Raw genomic sequence first — 20,304 nt, 5'->3', positions numbered from 1 at the left:
CGGTCACTGCTGTCGGGTGGAGGGTCTGCTCTGCAGAACGTCCTGGCTTGTGTTCAAAGGGCATCAGGCTGGCGACTACCCTCCAAACAATTCAGAAAAAGTTGCTGTACCTGCAACTTTTCTGTAAGTCCTGTTTCAAAATGTTAACAATTACTTTTTCAAATTCCACTTAATTGGATTTTGGTAAAACGCTACTTATTCTGCACTGCCAGCGACAGAAGCTTAAGACCATCGCACTGGTTCTTGTCACTTGGTGTCCTCCTTGGCTTTCTCCTTCCACCCACGGAAACCTCTCCCTGCCTCCGCACGCTTTCCAGAACAGGCGCCGCCCCGATTCGTGCCCTGGGCAATGGAAAGGGTGCGAAGCCCTGTTCTGTGCGTGCCCAGTTCTCGCAAACCTCACGCACAGGCTGCGCCGGCCCGTGTAAGACCTACATTTAACATTTTCCTGCTCTGAGCCCACACGTTGGAACAGCAAGGGGCCAGGCCGCCCTCTCGAGCCTCCCGTCCTGAAGGGCATCACAGTCAGGATGCCGAGGCCGGCCGGCAGGATGTGACTCAGCATCCTGTTTTCAAGGTTTCGGGCGACCGGCAGCTCTGGCGCCAGCACCGCCACTGACCTCACCTCTCAGGACCACAGACACCCAGGTTAACGGGCGGGACGGGCGCACCCACCGCACCAGGTCTCCACATGAACACCCACTGTGTGCCAGGAGTACCTATCAGGGTATCTGCCGGGAACTGTTCCACAGAGGAACCAACCTGGCGGTATTTTAAGGACACCGTGAGTCAAGCAGCTGGTCTTGTTTCTCCCTTTGTTTTGATTGTGGAAGTTCGAAGTCAGATTGGTAGCCAAACTCTGTTCACTGCAGCAACATTATGTCACATACTCCACGTTTACGCCCTTCTATGACTTCATTGTATTTCCCCTGCTTTCTCCCTGTCCCGTTTTTCTTTTCTAATCTTCTAATTTTATTTTCAAGTTTTGGGGGAAAGAGGAAGAGGAGAGGGAGGGAGGGAGGGAGGGACAGAGGGAAGGACAGAGGGAGGGAGGGAGAGAGGGAGGGAGGGAAGCACGATTTGCTGCTCCACGCATGTATGCGTTCATTTGTTGATTCTCGTGTGTGCCCTGACTGGGTATCGAACCCGCAACCTTGGTGTATCAGGACAGTGCTCTAACCACTGAGCTACCTGACCGGGGCTCCACTTTTCTCCTTTTAAATCACGTTGTTTCTATGAATGTGTTAAGCTGCTCCAAATCCCTTTCCAACAGAGCTACGGTAGACACAGCCCACGTTACCTCCAGAGGGTAAGACTAGCTTAACATGGAATCCCCAGCATTCAGCACAGAACCCATTACACAGACAAGGCACCGAATTTACACTGGCTAAATGGATAAAGCAAACAGCTGGACACAAACTGCTTCCATTACCAGGTTGCTTCACCACAGACGCACCTCCCTGCCGTGCACATGGTGGGGCCTGCACGGGGGTGCCCAGGACTTGGGGAGCAGGCGCCTTGGGGAGCCCTCTTGTGGAAGGTTCAGGGGCCCCAACCCCAGCCCTGCGGAGCGGCTCCGAAACTTCATCTGCAGCAGACCCAGTGCAGACCAGGCGGGTGACAAGAGATTTCCAGGGGCGGCGGCTGGCCTGGCCCCCTCCCTTGTGAGGGTTCTGACTGGGCCCAGATCTGGGGAGAGGCCCTGAGAACTCTGGGCAAGTGTGCCCAGCTCTGACGGGGAGTTCCTTCTGCCAGCGCAGGGTGCCCCCACCCCCGTCCCCTGGGAGAACAACAGACCTTTCCTAACAGGACCTCTGATGGCTTTCTTTGAAACAAAGTCTTTTTTAAAAATAGCTTTGAAAGTAGCCATTCAATAAAAAGGAAACAAAAAATCTGCAAAAACAAAAGCATATAAGACATGGTGCAAGTCTGGTACAAAGTTCAGTAGAACCTGGGGGGAAGTAGGTCAAGCATTAGTTGTTTTTCCTCTTAGCTTCCACTTGGTTGACCTTTAACCTCCGAAGTAAGAAAGCCTTGAGTCCATCAAGGGCAGGGAATATGGTCAGAGAGGGTGGTGGTGGGGGAGAAGCCCTCGCCACTCTCAATGCAAACACCACACAGCACCATGCATCAGGCATATCCGGCCAGGAGTAGGCACTACACACAACGTAAGACTCTAAGCCTCCCACAGACTCTCAATTTCGAGGAGGGCAGGTGGCTGGCACAAGGTCACGGTCATGCAGGTGGTCAGGCAGCAGGGTCTACAGCCGTCAGGCCCAGGACAGCCTGGGTGAGCTCTGTGACTCACTCGGCTGCCTTGTCCATCTCACTGTGGCGCTCGCGGCCACACGGCAGGGCAGGCCCGCTGGGTTTCTCATCAGCACATCCCCTCCGCCCGGGAACCAGCAACAGTACTTACCCCCCCCCCAACAAAGGGGGAGCCCTGCAGGTCAGACTCACAGTCTTGCCCCCACACCCAGCCCAACCACTCAGCACCTCTTAAAGATGACTTCTCCTTACTCTGACTAATCCTATTTTGATTAATCCCGAGCTCTTCTTGAAGCCTTCCTTGAAGCAGAACGACTCCTTTGGATGTTCTCCTAGCCTGAGGAATTTCCTAATAAGCTGTCCAAACCCAGAGATCTGGCCGCAGCACGACACAGGCCGAAGACAAGAGCTGAAGGTGGAGTCCCTTCTTTCTAAACGGCCACCACTGGGCACGTGGCCCTACTCCTGGGGGCAAGGCACACTGTTGAGGTGGGTCCACGTCTTCCCGGTGGTCACAGTAGTTTCCTCTGTCTCATGGTCAGACCACAGCACCGACCTAGCCAGACGCCCCACAATGTCGGAGCTTGCTCCCCGTGGGGAGATGAAGGAAAACTCCTGAAAGCATGGTACAAACCTACCATGACTAGAAGCACAGTGCAGCACAGCACTGAACTGGTGGGCCGGAGGACTCGTACGGTTGGTCTTGGAAGCCATCACCTAATATGGCTCTTCACTGGAGCATGGAAGAAATGGAAGCCCAGAGACATTTAGCAACTTGCCTAAGGTTGCACAGCAGAGAGCCTACTCGGGACAGAACCTAGGCTATCTGACTCCCTCTCACAGCTTGGTTCCATTTTGGAGGGTGACTGCCACTGTCACCTGTGAAGAGCCTGCACGAGCACTGCTGACAGGTGCACTCGCTCCCCTGACGTGCTGAGTGTGTGGGAAGAATGAGACAGGGGTCCCACAGCACCCGCTTGAAGTCTGGGCACCAGTACTGGAGTTTAATGAAACCTGCTACCCTGAGCAAAATTCATTTCAAGTTAACCTTAATAGTAAAGTTAATTAAGTTCCAACAGAATCAAATTAACTCTTTACCTCTGTTCCCATTTGTCTCCACGCTAGGATGAGTTTTCTAACAACAAAAATAGTTAATGCCTACTGAACACAAATTCTGATTTTAAAAATCAAATGTTCCAACAAACTTCTGGGAATAATACCTGAGTTAAACCGAGAGGAACAGCAAAACTGTAATGATGGCCCCAGGATTTCAGAAGTTTGTGGACTCCAGTATTTCAAATTTGGAGTCAGTGGGAGGCCGCTGCCTATGCCATGGCATTGGGGACAGGAAGGGACGAGATGAACACAAATTTGCACGTTTCCCGTGAGGAGCCAGACCAGAGAGGAAGAGACGTGGGTGTCTGAGTCACAGTGACCTGTGTTCCAGCCTTGGCTCTGGCCTCCCGGCCTCTCGGAGCTGTAGTTTCCTCGAAGGAGGCAGGTACCCACTTCCTGGCAGGTGGTGACAACAAGACAAGATCAAGGGCACAGTTCCCAGCCCAGTGTTTGCACCTACGGGCACCCAATAAACAGCTCGCATTATCATTCCCAGGGTGCCCAGGCGACTATATGGGAAGGGGGCTATGTTACAATTCTTGCTCTCAGTAGAAGGCAGGGAGGTCACGTGACAGGACTCGCCTGTAAAGCACACAGCTCACAGTGGGGCCACTAGGGCTGCAGCGGGACGGCCTGCAAAGCCAGTTCTTCCGGTGGGCTCCTGACCTGCTCTCTGCCCCTGGTGAGATCTGGAACTGGGAGGAGGGTCAGTAGAGATGGCTCTTAAATTCTGGGGTTAAGAGCACAGGTTCTGGAATGAAAAACCATAGCGCAGGAAGGTCTCGGCTCTGCCACTTCGCACCATATGAAACTGGGCCACTCACCTCTCGGAGGCTTTGTCTTCTCATCTAGAGAATGGGAATAAAAACGGCGCCTTCCCTACGGGACCTTTGCCTAGGCTGATGAAATAGTGCCATAAGGCCACTCACAGAGGAGGGTGTGTCTGAAGTGCTCACATCCACGCCCTCCGATCCACTTTACTTTTCTCCTTGGCACCTCCTGACACACTTCGCACTTATTCATCCTACCCACCAGAATGTTAGTCACAGGGGCAGGGTTTGTTTTCTTCATTGCTCTATTTCCAGCAACTACAGCAGTGCCTGGCATGTAGTAGGTGCTCAATAAATGTGTGTTGAACAAATGGCTCGTGAGCAGACAGATCTGGACAGAGGGGCCTTGAGATCAACCCAGCAGTGCCAGACTGCACGGGGAAACTACAGGAAAAGTACCTGTCCTTCGTGCCCATCTGTCGTCCAAACCGCTTTGAGTTCCTCAACGTGAAACAGATCACAGACGACTGAACTTACAAGACCTCGACGGCCCAGCCAGGGCATGCCAGGCGCTAGGAAGGTAGAGGCCAGGAAGGCCGTGTCCTTGGGGTGGCCATGTGCCCTTAATACTATGAAACAAGGACCAAGTCCCAAAGAAACACTGAAGAGAGAAAACCGCCTGTGGGAAGAAAATGGAAGAGTCGTGACTCACCACCCACAGGGGCCGGGCCCCGAAGGAGGCGCAGGCGGGGAGTGTGAGCAGAGCTTCGCGCGATGACCACATTTAATTCTGACAGCAACCCTACAAGTGTGTGTGACTTTGCCCATTGGAAACAGGCCTGCCTGAGGTCACATTAATTGCCAGCCGAGGGGAAAGATGACAGAGGTCACAGCCAAACCCAGGCCCATTTCTCCTTAAGGCCAAAGCTCAGGGAAGAAAATGTTTAAAGGTCAGCGGAGGTGGTATTTCAGAGGCCCGCATATTCAAAGTGGGTATGAACCCAAGAGATGTCACGCCTCGGGAAGCAGACCAGGGCGTGGGTGCTGAGTAGAGAGAACACGGCAGTAGCCGGCTGGTGGTCAATCCCCGTGGCATCCTGACGCTCCTGCCCTCTCCCTGCCGAGGACGGAGCATCCCTGAGCTGGTGTCGCCTTTAAATAATACACACCTGCTGCTTTTGTAGCGCCGAACAGAAACCTACGCAGTTACACGGCTGTTTCCTCTGGGTTAGATGCGGGCATCCCAGGGAGTCCCACTCACTGAGACTGGTAGGCAGAAGTCCCAGGTGGCCCAAGGTCCCGGCCCCTGGTGCAGGCACCCTGAGTGAGTCCCCATCCCGACTGCTCCCTTAGTTAGGTGACACTGTCAGGGAAAAGTGAGGGAATAGTCACTCCTGTGATGCACCCAGCTCCAGGACCCTGCAGCAGTGGTCCCTCCTGTCAGCCTTAGAGAAGCGGGCTGTCGCGGCTTCTGCAAGACAATGATTCTGCCAAGAACCAGTGTGACTTTGGAAGAGAAACCCCACCTCAAATCAGACCCCAGGCCTGGCCAACATCTCCACTGCAGCCGTGTGAGACCCCAAGCCAAGGAGCAGCTAACCCGCGTCCGCATTCCTGACCCACGGAAACCTCGAGATAATAACCAGACATTGTTTTGGACCCCAGCTTTCGTGCTAACTCATTCTACAGCCACAGCTAACTGCAATGGCGACCTGCCGCAAAGAGTCTGCACGCAGCGGGTGCCTGACACCTCTGAGCAGAACTTAACCAGACAGGGTATCGATGGGGTCGATACAGTCCAGGCCAAGAAATCGCCAAGAGGCAGAAAGAAAACCCTGAGGGCGGACGCGTGTAAGAGAAGAGGGTCCTGAGTGGAGATGAGGACACGAGAACCCCACCCCTCCGTGACACTGTGGGGGAGGGAGAGAAGGCACAGCCACGCTTCCAAAGGTTCTACAGAGAATGGGGTCCTCTGGGGAATTCCAGGTCAAGACCAAAAGGGAAAGGTGGAGGTCTAAGGGACTTTACAGCTTACCACTGAAACCAGATAAAACACAGAAGCCTAAACCCTGCCGCTCTGGCCCAAACATTGGCTTGGGTAGGCAAGAAAAAAATGAAAAGAACTCTAATGAACATTTTCATGCGCTTGATTCGGAAATGCTGGGAAAAAACCCAAAACCATTCACCCTGGATCCACACTCTGGAGACAGCACAGGCATCTTCTCTCCTGGGGCCCTGCCTGGCACACAACCACTTGCATCCCATGCCAGGCCGAGGCGGCTCCCAGGATGGCGAGGGAGCCAGGAGCGGCTGCCAACAGGGCCATCTGCTCACCAGTTCCCACAGTCTGAACAGCCCGGCTTCCAAGAGGGCACTGCAGAGGCCAGCGGCAGCCTGCTCAGGCAGAGCAGGGGGAGCGGGGCAAGAGGACGGGGTCGCTGCCGCCCTGCATCAGTCGGCTTTGTTCTGGGCAGGAGAGGATCAGTTCCTGAGACACTTTCCAGAAGGCCTTCAGAGAAACTGGCTCACTTGCAACACTGATCCTGCAAGCGCACACTGCTGTTTCCATCCTACCGAGAGGCAGCCAGGGGAAAAATGCAGGCTGTTCTGGGTTGAAGAGTACCCACCGTGGTGGCCCTCTCAGGGCGGGCCCAGCGAGACACCGCAGGCCCAACGCCTGCAGGGAGTCGGCCCGTCACTTGACGCTGTGAACTAACACTGACATGAGCAACAGCTCCCAAAGCCCTACACAGTAACCACACTCTAAGCCCATCAAGGACCTGACTCTGGGAGGAGCCCCGTTCAAACTACTGACAACCCTAAAAGGTCGGAGTTTATCGCCCTCTTACAGATGAACCGGCTGAGACCCCTAGAGGTGCAGCGACACAGAGGGAAAGGAACTCGGCTGCTAGCACCGGGGCCAGGTTCTGAATCTGCACCTGCCTGACCCCGAACCCCACATCTCTCCTCCACGCCTTGTCCTTTCTCATACGCACACACAATTTACTGCAGGCTCACAACTAAGTTAATGTGTTTAAACTGTTGAGATGTTGTGTGCAGGCAGGGAACGAAACGAAAGCACATGTACCTGTGTAGTACGTGGAACAGATGTAGAAACCAGAGCTACCTGCTTCCTCTGTAGAGAAGGGAGTGGTGAGCCTTTGGGGTGGGAACACTTGGGCCTGGCTGTGAGGGCTGTGGCCAACTGAAAAAGGAACTGGCTTAGAGAAAGACCATAGTCAGCCAGATAGCTCACTTGGTTGGAGTGGCGTCCCAATGTGCCAAGGTTGTGGGTTCAACGCCCAGTCAGGACACATATAAGAACCAATGAATACAAAGGTAAGTAGAACGACAAATTAATGTTTCTCTCTCTTCCCCTTCTTCTCTCTCTCTAAAACCGATCAATTAAAAAAAAATAATAAAGCATTACTCAGGGAGCAGGAAAGACTGAAAAACAGCATGTGCGAGAGGAGGTAACCCCAAAGATAAACCCATCAATTCCGGGTAGAGAGGCAGAGGAGGAGAGGAATAAATACCCTGTTGTCCCGTTTTTCTCCCTTACCAACATCCCTTAGAAACAAAATCATCTGTTTCCCTTCAGGATCAATTTGAAGCAAAGAGAAATCTGCTTTCCCTAACTCTCCTCCCCTTGAAACAAGCAAAAACCACCGAATATTCCAAACATTTTTTCTCTAGGAAAGGCTTAGAGAGAAAAGGCCTGAAAATGCAAATTAATACGCGGATGTGAATGAGTTTCAGTCAAAGTTTAAACCAGGACACCGGAGCCTTTCTTGTTTGGCTAAAAGGGTTAGCAGGCAGGCTGGTGTCCTCCGCCTGAGAAGGGGAGTGCAATGTCAAGGTGATGGGAGCAAGCCGGACAGCACAGGCTCAGAACCAGGTCCCCAACTCCAGCCCAGGGTCTCCTTGAGCTCACAGTGGCACTGGGGACCTGCTGAGATCAGTGAAGAGAAACTCCCAGTGGTCTTTAGAGTGACGTGACATCCTGGGAAGCACCCAGTGGTGGTCCTCAGCTCTGGCCTTGGTGCCGCCTCTAACACCTGGGGGACCTTAGGCAAGTTCTGTCCCCTATACGTCTGAAAGAGCTGATTCAACTGAACGAACGAACTGGTCTGAAGGGCAGAGCAGTACAATAAACCCAACTGTGACAGGCACCAGAGGGCACACTTCGAATATATGTCCTACACAACCGTGGGCCTCAGGTTCCTGGCCTATGAGCTGAGAAAACCCCACCCCTGCCAGAGGATTGTGGGGGTTAAATATGGCGACACACAGGGCTGCCACTTGGGAGGACCCCTCCGGCTCTCAACGGTGACGAGACAGGGGCCTTTCACTGGCCAGAAGGGCAAATACATACTTTCATAGCACAGATGTTTGTAAATTCTTTTTTAAAAAACATTTTTACTTACTGATTTGAGAGAGAGAGAGAGAAAGGAAAGAAGATGGGAGGGGGGAAAGAGAAAGAGAGAGAGAGAGAAATAGCAATTTGTTGTTTCACTTACCTATCTATGCGTTCATTGGTTGATTCTTGTACATGCCCTGACCAGGGATCAAACCAGCAGTCTTGGTGTATTGTGATGTTGCTCTAACTCACTGAACTACCCCACCAGGGCTATTTGTAAGTTCTTAATCTCAAAACATGATGCTGTCAGCCGATTAAGGGCAATGAAAGAAAACCAAAAACAGTTCTTTGCCCCAAAGACAAAGCGAGAGATCTGGGTCCTGGACCAGAGCCCTGAAAGGAAGGGTTGGGAGTCAAAGGGTTGAAGAGAACCTGACTCCAGGTAAGGGCTGCAGGGAGACAGGGGCGGGGACACGGGCACCTGCGGCTGTTCCGAGGGCCCTGCACGGCTGCCGCAGTGCTCAGGGGCCCCTTCTCCCAGTCCTGCCCCCAAAGAGCCTCCACGGAGCACACTTCCTCTTCCCCTCTCCCTGCCACCAAGCAGACAGCCACATGCTGGTGTGCTCTCTCTGCAGCTCAGCCTGTCACCGTCCCGGCTTGGGAGGCTGGCTGACCCAGCCCTTCAGCCCTGACCGAGACCCTGAGCAGCCCAAACCACCAGGTGAAAGAATAACTTTGTCATCGTCACTGGTCCTTCCTAGAGCGTGACGTTAAAATGAGGACCCTACAATTGAAATAGGGCCCCATTTTGATTTTTACAGGCTATTAGGTCCCTACATATATATGACCTTGAGAAATCATGTGTGCCACAATAAAAGCATGTTCCCTCCCTGCACTCAACCACACCGAAACTTCAAAAACAGGCTAAATACATTTCCATCCCTTCTGCATGCTGCGTGTGAGGTTGACCAGGGGAATAGCCTGTTCTCAGGAATGAATGCCTGACCCCAGTTTCTGCACACATATTTCCTTTTCCAATTAATTTTCCTCCTCCTCACAAGATAAAACCGACATTTTTTTTTGAAGGACAATATCCCTGAAGCTGTTTACTTTTCCCAAAGTGAGAGTCAGAGCTTAAGAATGGCTCCTTGGCACAGAGGAATATATTATATAATGAAGCGCTAAATCTTCTGTAAACCGACAAAATACTCAAAGGAAAAAACCTCAAATGTGTGCAAAGGAAAACAAAACTGCTTTTGGTGTCTACTCTTTAATATAGCAACTGAGGACTACAGCTTTGGGAATTTTTTAAATGAGTATAGCTAAAGATTTCTCATAAGCACTAAAAAAAAAAAAAAACCACCTTGAATTAATAAACTTAGGGGGTTGAATGTCTGTTTCAAATCAGCAATGTCCTTACCTCAGAAAAGATCTTACCAAAAGTAGGATAGAAATGTGAGAACACATTACATGATTTTATTTTTTTTAAAGCAAAGGGTAAAATCTGGAAGAAGGTACATAAGGATGCTCATCTCTTACTGGTAGAGTAAGGGTAGAAGAATAAGGACAATTAATTTTCTTTTTTTCCAAAATGTTATATAATGTTATTAAGACAGTCTATAGTTAAACATATATATATATATATATATATATATATATATATATTTTTTTTTTTAAAGACGTTATTTATTTTTAAAGAGAGGAGAAAGGAGAGAGGGGGGAAACAGCTACATGAGAGAGAAACATCACTCGGCTGCCTCACCACACGTGGCTGGAGTGGGGACTGAACTAGCAACCCTGGCACATGCCCTCACCGGGAATTGAACCAACAACCTTTTGCTTTGCAGAATAATACCCAACCAACTGAGCCACACCAGTTAGAATGAAACATGTACAATTCTTAAGGCACTACTAAAAAAATTGGTGTGTTCTTTTTTGAGGGCTTCTCCTTTTTGGAAAGAAACAAGAGTATTTCTTACCTGCTTGGAAGAAAGACTTCATGACTGAAAAGAAAAGGCTGCTTACCTGAGGTTTAACTTGCGATCTTCATCACTGCTAGCCTCCAACTACAGAGAAAGAGAGAGAGAGTCACGCCACAGACAACACCAGCAAAAAGCCTCAGGCTGTGTCTCAACGTTTTCTGCTCGGTGTCAGAAAGACACAGCTGTCCAGGAAAGCTGGCTACTTCTAAACAGGGCACCCTTTCCTTACTGACACGGATCCCTTGCTGACGCCGCTCCTGGGAGCCATTCCCACGGAGGAATCCAGAAGCTGCCCGAGTTTACCCACATTCCTTCCGCAGCACCGTGGACGGGTATCTGGTAATCGGACAAGGCTTTCTGGCATTGCTGCTCCACACGCTCGCTCAGCCTCCAGTTCTCAACTTTCCAGGGTTGCTTTGGATCTCATCCTGTTTTTCTTTTTTAAGGGGAGGGGGCTGTGTTTTAAGATAATCCATTTCCTCCTTCAAACTAGGCCATAGCTGAGTGATCAACACCATTTTAAGCCTCAACAGGCGGGTTTAAAAAAAAAAACAACAACACTCCAGGCAGGTCTTTCACAATGAAGGGTGGCCAGGATCAGGCCGGCGGGCCGTGGATCTGAAAAGCTCTCGCTGGTTCTCAAAAAGGCTTAAATGATGAATATAAAACTTTCTAGGTGATTAGTTTATTTATGTAAATGAAAGAAAAGGAGGGACATTTAATATTTTCTAAAAGGTAAAAAGACAAAAGGGGGGGCTCTGATAGTACTCGAGACCTTCAGCCCCAACTGTAATTTTTCCTTTTTTTTTTCCTTTCCCCTGCCCCCTCTTTCAAGGAGAAAACTGAAATGAGAATACACACCCCCGCCTCAATCCCCACCGCAAACAACTGCACCACTGGGACTTGGCATGTTTTGTATGTTACACAGAGGCGCCCATTGAATGGGAAGGAGAAACCTGGAAAGTAGCGATGGCTGGGAGAGATGCAAGGCTGGTCGAGGACAGAAACCTGACAGCGATGGGAAAAGGGTGCAAGCTAATGTAGGGAGGGGCCTGGCCTGAGAGGGGCACATGCCAGAGGGTTCTGGAGTCCCTTAGTTGTATTAGGATAATGCATGTATAGACTCATGCCAAGGCAGACATACACTGGTGGCCAGTGAGTTCTCACACTCCCCCTTACTGAGTAGAAAAATCACAGGCCCAGGAGATTCAGGCCCCGAAGTGAAGCACACAGAAAACCACTCACACCATCCCCCCACAACACGCCTGGACAGGCATGCCTGGGCTAACCCAGAGTTCACACCCGGGGGCAACTCTGCTCCGAAGGGGATGCTGGGCAATGCCTGCAGGCTCTTTTTGACGGGTGCTACTGGCATCTAGTGGGTAGAGGACAGAGTGCTAGTAACCATCCTGCAATACATAAGACCGCCCCTCGCAACCAAGAACTGTCGGCCCCAACGTCAGCAGTGCTGAGGCTCAGAAACTCTGACCCAACCCCCGCAGGCAAAATGGACTGGGCATGTCCCTGAGAAAAGTCGTCATCTTGAATGTCTGTCAGAAACAACAATGGGACCATCCACTCCTGACAGTTATTGATTTATCTGTTCTCGTGCCCTCTACCTATTCCCACCAAGGAATGAGATAAGGTTAACCGTAAAATGACTTAAGTGAGATGATTAAAGACTGGGGAAAAAAGGGAGAAAACGATTAAGAGAGAAGGGAGGATTGTTTTGCTGGCCAGGCTATGATGTCCCTCAGTTCCCACGCCATGCAGCAGGACAGGCTGGGTCAGGACACGACTGCCCTAAGTGTCTCTGCCTCAAAGGAGAATTTTGATGAATGAGGAAGTGATCTGGGGGTAGATACTTCTTGGTCACTCTCTTGTGATTGTCAGCATAAAAGGCAATGTCAGGTCAGTTACTCCAAAGAAACAAACCACATTTGTCAAAGAACACACACAAGGGGGGAACTCAGCCCTTTTGAATGAGCTGAGGCCCAGAGAGGGGAGGTAAGCTGAGGAAGGTCAGGCCAGAGGCAGAGCCACCTGGCCCAGGTCTCTGGCCAGCACGCAGACGCTAGCTCTGTTCAGTCTTGCTTTCCCACGCCTCATCCCACCTGGAAGCCTTGCCTTCCAGGAAACAGTCCTGCCTGGGCTCGCTCGCTGGGCAACTAGTGCTGCTGATTGACGCAAGTCAAATAAAAGCTGGCTGAGTTAGAGTCTATGTGTATCAGGTCATTGGCACCTTGTGCTTTATGTAATAACTTTAAATGTCTCTAGTGCAAACAACCCAAATGTCCAGCAAAATGTGGTTCATCAATACAACGGAAATAAAAAGGAATGAAGTACCGATGCAGCGTACGCCTCAGATGAGCCTTGAAAACGTGACGTAAGTGAAAGAAGCCAGAGATTAAAGCCCACACATTATATTATCCCACTTACAAGAAATGCCCAGGACAGGCGAATCCATGGAGACAGAAAGTACATTAGTGGCTGCCTAGAGTTGGTGTGAGTGCAGGGGTGGTGGGTGATGGATGGTGGGAGGAAAGCTCTGAGTGACGGCCAAGAGGTAGGGGGCTTCTTTCTGGGGTAATGGAAATGTTCTGGAATGAGACAGGGGCAACAACTGCACAACCTTGTGAATACACCAAAGACCACTGAGTTACACACTTCATGTGGGGCATTTATGGTATGTGAATTATATCTCAGCGAAGAAATAACGGAATAAAGCATTTTTCATGTGTCTAAGGCAGGGATAGATCTGGTGTAAGTAATGCCAGGAACGTGGGGTTTAGAACCAGAGATCCAGGCTGGGAGGCCCTTTCTCACACTGAATCTCCACTCATCTCGTATAGCTGAGAAGCAAACATGGGATTAACTGCAGAGAAGGACTTTGTCAATCACAAGATGGCAATAAGGGAACAGATGTTTCTGTGGGGAGGACAGAAATGACTGCAGCCTGGCTCCCAGGCCACAGGCAATGGCCACCCATGTCCCTTCTCAACATGCAGAGGAGGGACTACTAGAATCTTCTGTCTGTGGACAAGATAAGTCATGTAGCAGCCTCTCCTTGAGAGGAGGGGAGGGCAGCCAGTCCGAAAATGTTCCTTCCTGCCAGTGCCAGCAGGACAGGCCAAAGATCTACCCTGCCACGAGCCAGTGGGACAGATGGAGTTGCTAAACCATATCCAAGTCCTCATATCTGTCTCTCACAGACACACACCAACCTTCCTGAACTTCAGTCAACTTCCCCCATAGAGAAGGGGCCTATGTAGCTCAGATGCTGGCGGGGCCACTTCCTGGGTCTGCAGGGCTCCTCCTCCTCCAGCCTTCTCTTCCTTCTCCAAACAGTCCACAGTCTTCTCCTCCAGCTGCTCTATCTTCAAGCCAGCACTCAGCATTGCCATGGATGTAAGTTCAGACCCAAGGCCTTAACTGGTTCTCCAGGAGAAAGTGGGCAAGAGTGGGGACAAGAAAGTGGGCCCTGCAGCTGCCACAAAGACCTGCTTGGAGGGCTGATGCCCCAGTCTACTGCAGTCCTGTTGACTGTAGGCTCCAGAGGACCAATTTCCCAATGACCCCAGAACAAGGAGCCAGCCACACGTAGGCTGGATTGATCACACACAGTCCCAGAGAATCCTGTGCAGGGTAACCTTGCAGCCTCAGGATGCATCTGTGCAATGGCAGAAGCACCAGAATCAGCCTCTGCAACACAGTCAGATGCAGGTAAACATGTAGCCCCCAGAGATACTACAAAAAGGAAAAACCCAGACTCTGCTGCACACAAAGACATAGGACACTAGTCACACAGCACCCTGAGCCTACTTAGTCACTGTCACAATGACACAGGCACAGCCACTGACACCAGGAGCCAGGACTCCAGGGGCACGAAATCAAGGAAACAATCTCACACATTCATGGGGGCACGCTGGTGGCCTCTCTCGAAGCATTACACTGGCGCAGTTTCCAGAACACAGGCCACACTCACATGCAGTGAAAGTCGCACAGTTTCACATACACACAGCCAGGCGCCCAGGGAGAGGGCTGGACCAGCCACAGGGTCACAAATCTCAGAACCAGCGTCTCACGCAGTCAGCCAATTAGGAGTCTCAGTCGTACATCCAGTCTCCCGCATAGTCACCTCCAGGCGGGGCGTCACTGTTACACACCGTGTCTGCAAAGTCACCCCTAGGCAGGGGTCACAGCCAAACAGTTTCACTGCAGTCACGCCCAGTCAGGGATCACACAGGCAATATACAGTACCCCCAGACCGGGGGTGGGGGGGTGGTTCACACTCGCATACAGGATCCTGCAGTCACTACCAGGCTGGGGTCACAACTTCGCACACAGTCTCCCACACAGTCACTCGAGTCCGGCTGGTCAGGTGGGGTGGTACAGCAGTTTCCCCGCAGGCCCTGTACCGCTCGCAGCAGCCCCCTCGCTGCCCCAGCGCCCTCCGCCCCGTACTCGCGGCCAAGGCCTGGTGCGGGCGGCTACTGGGCCGCCGCTGCTCGGCCGCCAGGGCCGCGGGCCCGGGGCTCACCTCGCTGTTGCTGGCGGAGGAGGAGGCGGCGCTGGGCGTAGGCGAGCGCTGCAGGGTCACCAGGGCCATGTCTGCGGCGCGGCGGGCGGGCACAACCGAGGCCTCCGGCTACGGCCACCGCCGCCGCCAACCGGGCTGGGCCCGGGGCGCTCTAGGAGCCGCGCGCGGGCGGCCGGGGCGAGCCGGGCCGGGCCGGGCCCGCCCCTCTCCCTCTGCGTCCACCGCCCCCGCCCCCGCCCCCCACCTTCCGCCTCCCGCGCCGGCGCGCGCCGGACTTGGAGCTGGGGGAAGGGGAGGGGGGGAGGGCTGGGAGCGGGGGGGAGGGGAGGGGGGAGGGCTGGGGGCGGGGCTCAGGGCTACGCGCGTGCGCGGCGCGGGAGCAATAGCGACGCCGGAGGCCCTGACGGGCCAGCCAGTCACGTTCCGCGCGGGCTGAACACACGCGCTCCAGCTGGGGCGCCGGGCCCTCAGCTTGGGAGACCAGTCTACGAGCGCCGGTTCCGGAGACCTGCCCCCTGCACTAGCGTGGGAACCGAGGCCGGATGGCAACGCAGCCTGGACTGCTCGCGAGAGGGGTGGAGAGGCGCAGGGACTAGGAAATTAAAACATCCTTGATCCCTGCCCTGGAACCCCTGTAGGCAGTCTTTGCAGAAATTAAGCCATTCATCTGCTCATTCATCTATGAAATATTTATTGAGCGCGGAGTATTGAACGGTGAGCAAGATAGATAAGGATTTTACAAAAGTTAATCTCGTTACAGTGGTTCTTCCTTAACTCAGTTTCGCTTTCCCGGTTTCAGTTACCCGCGGTCCGAAAATATTAAGCAGAAAATTTCGGAAATGAACAATTCATAAGTCTTAAATTGTGCACCCCTCTGATTATCATCATGAAATCTCAAGCTATCCCGCTCAGTCCAGCCAGGACATGAATCATCCCTTTGTCTCCGTGTCACTCCCTACCTGTTAGTTACTTAGTAGCTGGTTATCAGATCCGCTGTCTCAGTATCACTGTGCTACTGTTTAAGTAACCCTTATTCTGCTTAGTAATAGCCCCAAAGTGCTAGGATAGGGATGACCACAATTTGGACGTGCCAAGGCTGAGGAGGGCTTCCTTGAAAAGTGACAAGGTGACAGTTCTTGACTTAAGGCAAAAAAAATGTATGCTGAGGTTGTTAAAACCTATGGTAAGAGCAAACCTATCCACGAAATTGTGAAAAAGGAACAAGAAATTCGTGTTGGTTTTCTTGCTCCTCAAGCTGCAAAAGTTACAGCCATAGTGTGTGATAAGTGCTTAGTTAAAACGGAAAAGGCCTTAAATTTGGGGGCAGGGGTGGATAAACAGAAAACGGATTGTGCCAGAAAGCTTTAACCCTCTAGGAAGACCTCAGCAAGGGATCTCCTAAAAGGAGTGGTACCAAACCACTTAACTGCAAGTGAGGGGCGGTTAAAGACATTAGGGGGTTGGTTTGGCATTTTATCATCTCATGTTACCAGAAAGAGAAGGGGGAGTACAGTACGGTAAGATGTTTTGAGAGAGACCACATTCACATAACTTTTCCTACAGTATATTGTTATAATTGTTCTATTTTATTATGGTGGTTGTTAATATCTTACTGTGCCTAATTTATAATTAATCTTTACCATAGGTATGTATGTATAGGAATAATCATAGCATATATAGGGTTCCGTACTATCCACAGTTTCAGGCACCCACTGGGGGTATTGGAACGTACCCCCCATGGATAAGGAGGTACTACTATACTAGGCACATTTTGAAAATTATTTTGCTAATCTTTTTATGTGAATTCCTTCTATGTGTCCAGAAACCCAGTGTCAATTAAGCATAAGTGAATCAGAAAACATTGGCTAGAAAGAAATGCTAAAGATTTATTCAAGGGTCTTAGGGTTTGTAAACCAGAAACATAGGTAGGCAAAACCCCAGAAATATTCCGAAAAAGAAAGTTAAGATTTCTTATAATAAAAAGCACATTCTTGAGAATACTCAGTCCCGCATTCTTAGCCTAGGATTGGCCCAGGACCATACCAGTCAGGGAGGCCCAGTCAGAGGAGAGGCAGTCTGGATGATGGATGCCAGATGGTCTGGATATGTGAGTCCTTCGGGGCTAATCACAGGGTAATTTGGAGGACTCATGTATACTCAGGCATCGACACAGGACTGGAAAGTTCATAAGTTTAAGTTCCCAGGCTAGTTAGAACCAGAATAGAATCCATTTCCTCATACTTCAACCTACTTGATTTTAGTAATTTAGCAGCATGACTCTAGTGACTCCGTTTTATTTCCTCACTCTTATTCCTCACAGCCAGCTGTTTGGGGGCAGGGAAGTCTGGGGAGGCTTTCTGGAGAATGGCAAGAGGCAGGGGGCGCTGTAGGAAGCTCTGGCTGCTGTGTGGAAACTGGACTTTTGGGCCAGAGGAGCGAAGGAAGACCGGCGAGGGAACTGCTGCTGTCTTCCCCCAGGAGAGGAGGCCAGTATGGGGATGGAGAGAGGGACGTGGAGTAAGATACCAGGAAAGTGGTGCTAGCTTGACTCGGTAATTGGAAGCTTTTCTTTCATTCAAAATCCCTTCCCTGGCACATGGCAAAGGTAGTGATCCAGTCCAGCCTCCCATCTTAACAAACTGGCTCCATCATCCATTTCACCGCCCAACCAGAAACCCAGGTGCACTCCTAGGTCCCTCCCCCTGCCTCCCTCAGATCCAGGGGTTTGGGCCTCCTGCACCTTTTGTCTCAAAGGTGATTCTCAGCGGGGGCACTACCACCCCTATGGAGCGTTTTTGCGGGGGGAGGAAATTTATGGGGATATTTTTTGTCTAACCAATGAGGACGGTAGAGCTACCGGTGCTACTGGAGTTTAGAGGGAGGGGCCAGCAAGGCTGAATGTCCTGCGATGCACGGGACAGCCACTCAGAAAAGAATCGTTCCGTTCCCACAAGACACCTGCCTTGGATGAAAACCAGGTTCATAATTATCTGAAGCCAGAACCTAACTCCGTTTTATATATTAACGCAAAGTATTCTTTACTAAATTGTCAGAAATGCAGCTATGTTTTAAGAGAGGGAAGACTAGATACTCTGTTCTGTTTGAGAGCTTTGTCAGGAGTGGCTCTCGTTTGGGGAAAGAAGTTTATAGATGGCAACCCCCCTCTTCATGCTGGAGCGGTTGACCCAACACGCCTGTGCCTGTAGCTTCACTGTTGCTGGACAGGCTGCCATACTTATTAAGCACTTATTTTAAATGTTCAGTATAAAACAAAAGTATGGACAATATTCAGTTGACCAATGATATCTCACTTCTCAAACCCAAACACGTATTTTTAAAGACTGATTTTAGAGAGAAAGGAAGGGAGAGGGAGACAGAGAGATAGAAACACTAATTTGCTCTTCTACCCACTCACGTATTCACTGGTTAACCCCTGAATGTGCTCTGACCAGGGATGGAACCTGGAACCCCGGCACAAGGGGATGATGCTCTAATCAACTGAGCTACCTGGCCGGGGCCTAAAAACAAGACAACAGGCCCAAAATGGAATTGCTTATGCTAAGCGCCATGTGATCAAACCTAGATTTAACTTAATTACAGTTCCAACTCTCCCAGAAATAGAATCTTTAAACAAGTCAGCCAGGAATTGCTTGATCGGTACCAGTTAGGAAATCTGCCCAATAAACCCCTCTCATCCCTTAAAGGAAAGTCTTCCTGTCATGACCAATCTGCTTTTCTGTGCAGCAGATATAACTTCCCTGTTCCAGCTCCCTTCTGTCTATAAGAGCCTTTCATTTCGTACAGCACGTCGGATGTCCTTTCCATCTGCTAGACTGGATGCTGCTAGATCCATGAGTCATTGAATAAAGGCAACAAGATCTTTACATTTTTATTCCGTTGAATTTTGTTTACCATATATACTGGGCATATACTGTGCATTGTGTCCTGTGGCAATCACTATTTCATTTTAATTTTGCGGTTATAGAAAGTCTCTAGTTACTTAGTTGTTTTTTTTTTTCCAGTTCTGCCTACAAAGCTTTAAGGGGGAACTTGGCTGAGATCCTGGGGACCATGAGGGGTGGAGCTAGGGGTGGATACTGAAGCGCGTGCACTTGGACCTTCGGCCCTGTGACCTCCTGACTGCCTTCTGGTTTCCTTCAGGACCAGCCAAGAGCACAGGGGTAAGGAGGACAAAGCTGGGGTACCTACCGAGTCTGCTTTGGCTCCAAGGTCCTGGCCTTATCACTATCCCTGCACCCCAAAGAGGTAACTGTGGGTGAAGAGTAGGCAAACTCCAAAAAGTAAGGGTAAAGAGAAGGGAGCTGGCCCTGGCCTGGAGACTCGATTGGAGCATCATCGTCCTGTACACCGAAAGGTTGCAGGTTCAATTCCCAGTCAGGGCACATATCTGTTGGGGATTTGATCCCCGGTTGGGGTGCATGTGGGAGGCAACTGGTCGATGTTTCTCTCTCACATCAATGTTCCTCTTCTCTCTCAAATCAATAAAAACATACCCTAGGGTAAGAATTAAGTAAAAAAGAAAAAGGAAAAGAAAAAGTTGAGAAACACCCAACTGGTTGAATCTGCCCATTTTACAGTTGGGTAAAGTAAGGCCCCAGAAGAGAAAGGGATGCGCCCTAAGTCCCACAGGGGTATCAGGCTCACTCGGTGGGGTGATCGCAAGGCCCTTGAGAAATTGTTCTGAAGTCCAGTTTACTGATTGTGCTAAAAGGCCACAAAAGACCTTTGGAAGTCATTTTTGTTTATTTGGCTAAAGTGTTAGGAATCAAGGATCTTTCTGACCCACTGGCTGGCTGATAAACAATGTCTCCCAGCCACTCAGGGGGTGGGGGGACACTCAGGCCAGGGCAGAAGGATGGTTTACGGGGGGGTCAGACTCTGTCGGGGAGCCATGTGAAGTCACAGAGTAACAAGTTAACCCCCTCACACACTCTCTCTCTCAGACACAATGAGCTTCATTATAACTTTTCTGAGTCTTAAGACAATCGTTATCTCCAGGATTTATACAATACAGAAAACGTAAAGAAAGTCCTATTACCCTGTCACCAATCCCACCACCAGGAAAGAGAAGCCATTCACATTTTGGGCAAATAGCCCCAAACAGTGTAACATGAACACACCACCTCATGTGACAAAAATGGTATCGCGTTGTACGTGCCGTTTCGACCCCAGTTCACGTATCATTGTGGCGTGTCCTGAACTTGTTCCCACTGGACGACAGACAGCGGAATTCATTCACACAGCACC

The 20,304-nt window shown here is 50.8% G+C and overlaps 1 protein-coding gene across 4 annotated transcripts in view; it reads right to left on the bottom strand.

Annotated features, from left to right (window-relative positions):
* The window catches only part of SSH1 (slingshot protein phosphatase 1), a 56,105-nt gene extending 40,836 nt beyond the window's left edge, over window positions 1-15,269 (bottom strand). Inside the window, exons 1-2 of one of the 4 annotated variants that reach the window (XM_037156296.2) lie at window positions 15,037-15,269; window positions 10,540-10,580 (exon numbers count right to left, since the gene is read on the bottom strand). In XM_037156296.2, the coding sequence (XP_037012191.2) occupies window positions 10,540-10,580; window positions 15,037-15,105 (110 nt within the window). In that variant the 5' untranslated portion in view covers window positions 15,106-15,269. Of the gene's footprint in view, window positions 1-8,674; window positions 8,916-10,539; window positions 10,581-15,036 lie in introns of those variants that run through there. The other 3 variants (XM_037156294.2, XM_037156298.2, XM_053669739.1) reach the window with 3 other exon arrangements.
* Window positions 15,270-20,304: the final 5,035 nt, after the last annotated feature.

Source organism: Artibeus jamaicensis, unplaced genomic scaffold (genome assembly GCF_021234435.1).
Source record: "Artibeus jamaicensis isolate MK-2021 breed Jamaican fruit bat unplaced genomic scaffold, CSHL_Jam_final contig_525, whole genome shotgun sequence".
NCBI lineage: Eukaryota > Metazoa > Chordata > Mammalia > Chiroptera > Phyllostomidae > Artibeus > Artibeus jamaicensis.
This window is presented reverse-complemented; position numbering and strand designations above follow the sequence as displayed.